Source organism: Perkinsus marinus (genome assembly GCF_000006405.1).
Source record: "Perkinsus marinus ATCC 50983 genomic scaffold scf_1104296964066, whole genome shotgun sequence".
In the NCBI taxonomy this organism is placed as follows: domain Eukaryota; phylum Perkinsozoa; order Perkinsida; family Perkinsidae; genus Perkinsus; species Perkinsus marinus.
In genome coordinates, this window is record NW_003204833.1 from 44,712 (window position 1) to 53,790 (window position 9,079).

The following is a 9,079-nucleotide window of genomic DNA, read 5'->3' on the forward strand; positions in this document are numbered from 1 at the left end:
CGAGACCATAGGCGATAGCAGCGGCTGTGGGCTCGTTGATAATTCTCATGACATTGAGGCCAGCAATGGCACCAGCATCCTTAGTGGCTTGACGCTGGCCATCGTTGAAGTAAGCCGGAACAGTGATCACGGCGTTCTTGACTTCAGTACCGAGGTAATTCTCAGCAGTCTCCTTCATCTTTGTCAACACCATAGCCGAGATTTCCTCGGGAGTCAGAGCCTTCTTCTGGCCCTTGACGGCGATCTCTATCATAGGCTTGCCGCCCTTGTCGATGATACTGAAAGGCAGTAGCTTCTTATCACGCTGAACGGTCTTGTCAGAGTAGCGACGCCCGATGAGTCGCTTGACATCGAAAACTGTATTCTGCGGGTCCACTGCCACATAGTTCTTCGCGGCCTCGCCGACGAGACGCTCTTCATCAGTGAAGGCCACGTATGACGGAGTGATACGGTTACCCTGGTCGTTGGGGATGATCTCGACACGGCCGTTCTTGTAGATGCCGACACAAGAATAGGTAGTACCAAGATCTATACCAACTACTGGGCCGGATACTTTTTCCTCTTCCTTAGCGCCGAGGACTGCACTGGCAATGCAGGCGAAAATGGGGATGATTAATCTCATTAGTGGGGTAAAACGGGATAACTGATAAGCAAACCGTACTCAAGTGGGTGGCATCAACGATACAATCTATGCGGGAATTCTTGCCGACGAACAGAGATGACGCGTGCATGGGCATGCGTGCTCATTTCGGGCGAGCGAGAAGTGCCCTGCGCGGAGCGGAGCGATGCATAACTGCGCATTTTCACCTTCTGTCGTGACGCCTCCACACCTCGTTGGAAATCCCCAATCAGCCCCCAATTGTTTTTTAACACTATGCCTGTCGGAGATGCAGCGAAGAAGCTGTTTATGTACAACAGGGAGAATTGGAAGTTCAACACTGAGCTCCGACAGAAGAACATTTATCAACAGCAGAAGATGCGTGTGAGGCAGGTCGATCTCTACCGTCAGGACCTGCGGGACCTTTTCGGCCTCACCATACTAAAAATGGACAACTACCTGGTACTATAGGGAACTCTTTTTCTCACCGTTTATGCCATTGATTTTGACTACTGAGCCGAATAGCCAATTCTAGTACTAGTCGTCGTAGTAGGAGTATAATACGACATATATTCAAAACTAGCTGAGTATTCACTTCCGACTACAACACTACTCATCATTTAGTCTTAACTATGATGCTTCTCGCCGGCTCATTCAGATAATGAATACGATACTACTGGTGCTGACAATAGAGATGTTCTACAAGGGTCGGGCCCCCGAGTTGACTCCAAACTGGCTCTTCTGGCCGTATGCTATCACTATGGGTAGCCGCTCCCATATGCCATCGAACTACCGAGACTTTCTCTTCAGGCGCTGCTATAGTCAATCTCGCACTGTCTATATGGCTATCGCTGCATGCATCCGTGTACGCCCAAGTCTTCAGCGTTCGCTCTCTCACACAGTGGCTTCGTTTGCCCGTCCCCAGTGCGCAAGAAGTAGCCGATGGTGCCGCCCGCCTGAAGGACTTCGAAAGTACTGCTAGTCGCTCTAGGAGGAGTCTATTGCTTACCCTCAGGCAACGGAGTGACATCATTTCTGCGAGTGCCGGTAATTTTAGAACAAGTTAGAGATAAAGCGCACACTGATCTCCCGGAACCTCTCCGAACTAAGCCGTCGAGTCTGGCCAATGGCACGCCCGAAAAAGTAGGTGAGGGGTTACCTTGGAAACTGTGTGGGAACGGTTTCGTGAAGGGGATGGGCATCAGATATGGTAGCTGAAAAGGGGAGCTGGAGCGCTCGGTGTTAAAAAATATGTTTAGTTTTCTCAACTGAGTTTACGGACGGAATTTGCGTAGAAATGTACAAAAACTAACAACAATTTTCTCATAATTTTCATATTCTCACTAACACATGTAGTTGACCCCGCGCATATTTTCCCACAGTCGGATCGCATCTTAGGGCGTCCGCGACCTGACAACAGACTGGGAGGTCTTCTTGGCTCACTTCAACCTCTTTAACTTAATGCATGCGAAATGGCAGGGACACGAGGCGTACTCGAGAGTCACTATGTGCTGGGGTAGTAACTCGACTCTATATAAACTCTTGTTCATTGTCATTCAATTTAATAGGGACGATCTCAGACAGGCCGTTTTTGGGCTAGATCCGTATCTTTGCGTTGGGAACCTCAGGTACCAATCAGATGTTATTCGCCTTCGCCTACTTCACGCTCGCCTTCTACGGCGTCTTTTTCGGAAACAGAATAGCAGCATACGCTTTTGTACTCATCATGACAGTATGCTCCTACATCCATATTGGTGTCAATACTGTGCTTTCCGACCGAGAGAGAATCGTCATGGTAGAAACTGGATGCTCAACATCGTTTTATTTGAGTCTCCTTAGATGACCCTTTCATTTGGTGCGGTCGTCACACAAAGCGTCGCTGTGGGTTGGCATGATATCAATGTTAGTATTCTGCAAACGAGTGAGCGGAGCGAAGTCGTGGTTTTGGTCACTTCTCCAGCGGAAATCTGGATAGGAATCAGTGGTGTGGTTCTGTCTATGTTTTGGCAGGCATTTTTCATGTAAGTTCAAGATAGGCAGAAAATCTTAATTATCATCATCATCAACAACTGATTCGTGATATATGAAATAAAATCTTTTTCGTGAAATTGAGTCGTTCGTGTGGCTGAGTGCTGATTTATTCTAACCAAAGGAATTGAGATAACACAATAAAAACCAAGATACCATTGGTCTCGTATCAAGTACACCGGAATAGTAAAAAGTTTTGTGGTCAAGCTCTCAGCGACATAGACTCCATAGCTCTGTTGTTTCTATACATACCATATGTACTCAACGGGCGTATCGAGCTCTGTCACTGACCGCTTTAGTTACCTCTGTCAGCGAGATGCCGATGGTCTACCGTATAAGTTCTCTACTGTGTGGTGTATTGACGTGTTGGGCTTCGGTGTGGAGGCCATACAGGAGGTTGCCGAGCCGATGGCCCAGCCTAGACTCAGTGAGAAAGGGTAAGTTCGTGCGTGCTCGGCCTGGTGTTGGTCTAGATCTCTGTTTAGGCATTTGAAATTGCCGAGTATTCCCATGGGAGGTCCATCGAATGACTATCGCACTGCGAGGGATTATGATGAAGTATTGCCGTTCGTGGCAGCAGAGGCGGATGACGGGTGTCGCGAATATGACATTTCGGAGGAGTTGCGGAGGGCCTGTAGACGATGTGAGAGGAGCCTTGATCGCCTCTTTCGTTATTGGGATGCTCAGCGACAGGACTTGTCCAATGAAGTGAGTAGATGCCGTTTTTTTGATACCAAAATTCGATCAAATCATGGTCGTGCCCAGGACAAGAGCAAGCTAGACGAGTTGAAGTCACAATTCGAAGTCCAGCGTATAGCCTTGGCAGCTGCCCTAGAGGCTGAGCAGGGGCGTGGTGACGCGACGCCGGGCACGCCCTTCAACCCAGTGGGAGGCTGGGTTACTCTGGAGCACGTTACGGAGACAGGGGAAACGTTACCGTATCATTTAAACACTGAAACGGGGGAGATTCAGTGGGATACGTCTCGGACTCTGGTGAAAGTATCTTTTTGTGCGCACGCGGAAGATTTTTTTTCTGCAGGGCTTGCGACGCGGTATGTCGTTACTACCCGACGAGTTGGCGGAATTGATGGCACGGACTAGAGCGTTGCAAGAAGCGCACAAGGCTCAGGGACTTGACATTCTTAACGATCCGAGGACTACTGTTCGACGAGCAAGAATGCCTTTCATGGTGAGTGCTATGGTCAGCACTTGGAGGAAGGGTGTGAGAATATGTTCGCTCATATTAGCTGAGTTAAGGAGTTCCCTCGCTAGTAGTAGAATCTACATACAAATTTGGGTAGAAGTGTACGGAGACTAATGAGAATTTTCCGCAAATTTTCCCAAAAATTTCCATATTGTCACCAACACATGTGGTTGACCATGAGCGTATTCTCTCATACTGTCGATCGGAATACTTTCATCCAGTGTGGGAGAATATGCACGTGGTTTACCACATTGTTGGTGACAATATGGAAATTTTGGGGAAAATTTTCGGGAAATTATTGTGAACTTTTGAGCCAAGTCGTGTGTAAATTTTTTATAATGCCGTTAAAAATATATATTCCAACACTGTCATACCATAGTCGTACCTGTTTCAGTTCACTCGTCTATTGAATGTAACTATTCTGCTGTGCTGGGCGGCAGCAGTCGTGGTCTTGGCCATCAACACAGTCGATCCTGAGCTCATCGCTGATGGTTTGTTGGATATACCCATCGCGGCTATTCCTGTTGACAATCACACTGATGACCACCATAGGCTTCTTGCTAGGCGGGAAGGATGGTCTTTGGTGAGGCTGGAAACGGGAGTTAATTCTGTGGCGCGTGACGGAAATGTGATATATGTGGCGACACTATTCTCGGCGTACATGCTCAATAAAACCACACTTAACGAGATCGATTGTGGTACTTCTAGAGTGACGGTCATCGATGACCTCCTGGTGTTGAACGGCACTCTGTATGCTCTCACTGGGGCCTGGCTCCTCCCATGCGCGTCGTCAGCTGTTGCTATCAACCTGGGCATGAGACTCTACCGAATTGCAGCGACTTCTGCTGGCTATGTTGGGATCGCATCGGATGGTGGCGAATTGTTATTCACTCGCTCACTCAACCCGACATCGTGGAAAGCCTTTGGAAGTGAGCGATATGGAGCATCTAGCTCACTTCATGCAACAGAGGACGCAATTTTGGTGACGATGGAAACTGGCATGGTCCATTGGTTGTCGACTAAGTCTGGTACACGGGTCTCTGGTCGCCGCTCTCTGGAGCCGGTTATTGATGCGTATGACGTATTGTGGACAGCGCGGACGGTTGGTGTAGTCGTCGGTTATGAGAGAAACTCATTGATACCTGTCTTGTATGCACACTCGGTTGAGTAGTATTTTCACCCCGGTTTTGTCCATCGTCCAGTAACGTTTTTTTACTATTATTACGGTCATGCTGTAACATTTCATCACATGAATGGTATGTGATGGTAATAGGTTATTCACTTGTTTATACTGCTAGTAGTAATAACCGGGGTTCTCTTCTAGACTGTACTGGTTTCCACCAGATTTCATCACATGTGTTGAGTTTGCACCAGGGGTAATGGGCGTCGTGTTGGGTTTTGTCTCGTGCGAATTCGTCATTCACGATAGTTTTGTACGACGGGCAGTGTCGCCGTCGTTCTCGAGACGCCATTTTTTGAGCGCAGTAGAAGCATACGATGCTGTCGAGAATAGAGGCTATCGTCTCAATGTTTGTAAAGGCTTGCCTCAGCTGAGGGAGCTCATATCATGAGTTCCCATACGCTAACACACGAAAGAACTCCTTGGTTTGGTATTAGAGTTGCGAATTGTCTATATACGCCTCCTTAGTTTGATCCTGGCTATCTCCGGAGCGAGGGGTTCCTTTCGTTGGTCAGTGTTATTTTCGGGCGTGCGCTAATTTCATTGAGCGGAGCGATGCGAATTTATTAGCTTTGACAGCAGCAGCTTCGTGTAGAAAGTCGGCTTGTCGTCACTTGCTTAGTAATGGTAGTCCTAGAAGTCGGCGCACTACTAGGTGGTGTATGGGAGCTATTTAAATACAACCGTACTAACTACCAATTCGACTATGAACTGAACCAGGATCGAGTTTATCACACGCAGAAGATGCGCGTTGAACAGGTAGGCCAGCTGGTGGTGACACCACCATGGTGACACGCAAAGGATCTTCTAGGTTGACCTTTATCGTGAGGATGTAAGAGATCTTTTCGAGTTGACTATTGGCAAGATGGATACGTATATCGTGGTTAATACACTCACATTGGGCTTCGTCGTTGGCTTTTTCTATGAAGGCCGATTGTAAGTCACGAAATGGGCATTTACATGTTTACTTGATCTCGCATTCAGACCTGAGGACGGGACTCCAGCATGGTTGGTGTGGTTGTGGGGTATGCATCTGATATGTGCTATATTCTTCCTATTGCTATCGGTATGGTTTGCTATTCATGCTTCTATTGTGGCCCAGGTGAGTCGTACTAGTAGAAGTGCACGGCTTGACCAACAGTGCTTTGTTGCTAGACGTTTAAGGCGCGGGTGCTCACCCAGTGGATGCGTCTGCCTATTCCCGGCGAGGACGAGATCAACCCTATAGCTGCTCGGTTGCAGGACTATGAGACCAGCGGTGTGAAAAGAATGTTTAGGATACCAGTTGTTGGCTAGTACGTTGGGAGAGAACGAGAATTTGGGAAAATTTTGGCAAAATTTTGGCAAAATTTGAGAAAATTTTAGCGGCCTTAGAAAGGAAGGCCGAAAAGTTCAACATTTTATGTATTGTAATTTTTAAATTTTTGAAATTAATTGTTTTCGTAATTTAGTGTATTTTTTCAGTTATATCCCCGGCAAGAAGTATACCACTGGGGTTGAGGCTAAGGAGGCATTTCCCGCCCAGTTGAATACGGAAGATCCAGAGTAATGAGGCGCGCGGGAAGTTTATGCAACTTTATCGATGTTAATTTTCTCAGCGCGGCGGAGTATAACGTATTTGTTGAGCATTTCTATCTATACAATAAACTACAAGAGCATTGGAACGGCTTTGATGCCTATGCTAGAGTGTGCATGGTTCTTGGTGCAAACCAGTTTCTCCATGTGATCAGGTAGTAGGCTGAGGTGAGAGGCCGTCGCCGTTGGTTTTTCTATATTTGAATTTGCGTGGTGTCTGTATCGGACATGTTTCGTATCTTATTCGTCCGACTTTTGGATATCAGTTACATGGGTCTCGCCTACTACATGGTCCAATACCACTTCTGGGGTACTTGGGTTTTCGTGGTTCTTCCTATGGCCTTCGCGTTGGCACATGAGAGGATGAATCTACTGCTAAACCCATGGGAGCAGTTGACGCTAGCTGCTCTACAGATCATTGGTAAGAGTTGCGGGATGTTTTCCTACGTGTGTATTTTCATTCTGAGGAAATTTGGGAAATTTTTATTGGTTCCTGGTTTACATTTCGTGAGCTTGTGCAGCTAGTGAGTAAACTCCGTATATGTTCGCTTTCCTCAGCTGAGCTCGGGAGTTTGCTCGTTTATAGCAATTCAGAAACGAACTCGGGTAGAAGTGTACAGAAACTAATAAAAAATTTCCAAAATTTCCTCGAAATTTTCATATTGTCACCAACACTAAATGTAGATGACTATGTGCATATTTTCTCCTATAGTGTTTGGGCAGGTCCATTCCTGGCGGGCCTATGTGCTAGCTTCACCATCGGTTACAATATGGGGCAGATCAGTGCCAATGAGGCTATCGTCGCTGGCGAGCCGGTGGATACGAGCTATGAGACTTACTTGACCGCTGTCAATTACATATCACCGGTATCGTACATTATTCATATGCTCTGTATAGGGTATTTGATGTCCATGGGTAAGGCGGAGCGAAGCGTTTTTTGTTAAGTTTATTTTTCGTTTAGCGGTGGAGCCCGATGGATCTTTGCCGACTAAGTTCTCGACGGTTATCCAAATTGACGTGCTCGGCCTGAAGAAGGATGAGGAGGAGGGGGAGGAAGCGAACAATACGAGTCTTGAATCAAGGCTGGATGGATCTCGGAAGAAGTCTGCTGCTAAGCTCGAGAGGGCGGCCACTGACCTCATCCCTCAGGTAGGAGAGAGGGGGCGTTGGACTGAATAAACTGGTTGGTTTTAGGCCCCTATGGTTAAGCATGCGCAGAGTATTAGAAAGCTGAAGAGTAGCAGACACAATATGGATTCGTTTGCTAGTGAGGGGTCGCAGATTTCGCAGGAGGGTGGTGCTAGGATAACTAGGCAGAAAACTACATTACCGTTGCATTATACGGAGGAGACGCATGAAAGGATCACATACGGTACGGAGGAAGGGGCTAGTGTACCTAGGAGTCTTACCCAAGATGTTAACGAGTTGGCAAGTGGTCGCCCGATGGGCTTGCTTGCTGGGGAGGGGGATAATAATGAGACTTTTGCTGAGGCAAATACGAAGGCGATGACTTTGCCGTGGAGGAGTTTCAAGGCGGGCGCTGGGGTCATTACGTTGCTGTGGTTGTGGGGCATTATATATGCATTTATCGTTGCCTCGGGTACTACTACTTGGGGGTGGAATAATAAGCTCGGGTTGGTTGTGAAGGAGGAGCCGGGGGAGACTGATGAGGATAAGGAGATGGCTCATGCTGGTATGCCTAGGGATAGTGAGAAATTACGACAGCTGCAGGGATTGAACCTGGGTGTTCGGGTTAAGTTTGATGGTGAGGGGACTATATTCAATCCGGTGAGCCTCACGCTTGGCCCTGACGACAGTCTGTTGTTCGCGGACATGCACGGTAACAGCTGGATTGCATCTTCGCAGGGTGGGCAAGTGGTAGAGGCGAATACTGGCCTTGTTAGTAAGGAGGTTGCTGTTGATGGAGACGGCGTGTATCGGTATGATGCTGGGAAAAAGATCGGTAGACTCCCTGTGCCCTCGAGGGTCGGCATGAGCAGCGGCTTGGTAGGGGCGTGTGAGGCTGTGGGGAAGGGCGTTAGGGCAGTTACTAAACGGGGGGATGTACTCTCGTGGGACGCTGCGGGAAAGTGGACTGGCTTGTCGAGAATTGAAGGGGTTGCAGATCTTACTCTCCGTGATTGTGTATACGATAAAGAGGGCCAGCTGTTGGTTTTAGGAGCTAGCACTGGACCTGCTGGTGGGGAGGCTGAAGTGTGGACGGTAGCGTGAGGTAGTTGTTGACATTCACTGTGGAGGGCTCATTCACCAGTTAGTGTAGAATTGCCAGTTTCGCATTGCCTTGGTTGGTGGCTCGTTGAGTTCATAGTGCGTTATAGGGCAGAGGTGGCAGGGCTAGGTCGTTGGCATCATGTCTCAAGTCGCCTCTGCGAACCCTGAGGGAGGGGTCTCTGTGGAGATACTGCCCATTTCTAAGGATACGTCGCAGTACCAAATGGCAGTACTTAAGCTTACAGATGATGTCACTAAGTAG

General features: G+C 47.9%; 3 protein-coding genes across 3 annotated transcripts in view; 2 read left to right on the top strand and 1 right to left on the bottom strand.

The window, feature by feature from the left end:
- Positions 1 to 622, bottom strand: part of Pmar_PMAR026008 (heat shock protein, putative) — a gene marked incomplete at both ends in the record, with an annotated part of 2,988 nt that extends 2,366 nt beyond the window's left edge. The window contains one exon of the mRNA XM_002770989.1: positions 7 to 622. Coding sequence (XP_002771035.1) covers positions 7 to 622 — 616 coding nt within the window. The remainder of the gene's footprint in view (positions 1 to 6) is intronic.
- Positions 623 to 868: 246 nt separating this feature from the next.
- On the top strand, positions 869 to 8,817 carry Pmar_PMAR026009 (hypothetical protein; the record flags this gene model as incomplete). Its single annotated transcript, XM_002770990.1, has 22 exons — positions 869 to 1,060; positions 1,257 to 1,362; positions 1,409 to 1,570; positions 1,614 to 1,741; positions 1,997 to 2,114; positions 2,227 to 2,393; positions 2,438 to 2,619; positions 2,926 to 3,063; positions 3,112 to 3,334; positions 3,392 to 3,619; positions 3,666 to 3,815; positions 4,225 to 4,759; positions 5,666 to 5,769; positions 5,822 to 5,946; positions 5,995 to 6,112; positions 6,166 to 6,305; positions 6,475 to 6,555; positions 6,609 to 6,740; positions 6,852 to 7,006; positions 7,309 to 7,500; positions 7,547 to 7,734; positions 7,780 to 8,817. The coding sequence occupies exons 1-22, from the start codon at positions 875 to 877 to the stop codon at positions 8,815 to 8,817; spliced, it is 4,596 nt and encodes a 1,531-aa protein (XP_002771036.1). The 5' UTR covers positions 869 to 874.
- A 139-nt stretch (positions 8,818 to 8,956) lies between these two features.
- Pmar_PMAR026010 (cleavage and polyadenylation specificity factor, putative) overlaps positions 8,957 to 9,079 on the top strand; it is a gene marked incomplete at both ends in the record, with an annotated part of 5,722 nt that continues 5,599 nt past the window's right edge. The window contains one exon of the mRNA XM_002770991.1: positions 8,957 to 9,046. Within this exon, the coding sequence (XP_002771037.1) occupies positions 8,957 to 9,046 (90 nt within the window). The remainder of the gene's footprint in view (positions 9,047 to 9,079) is intronic.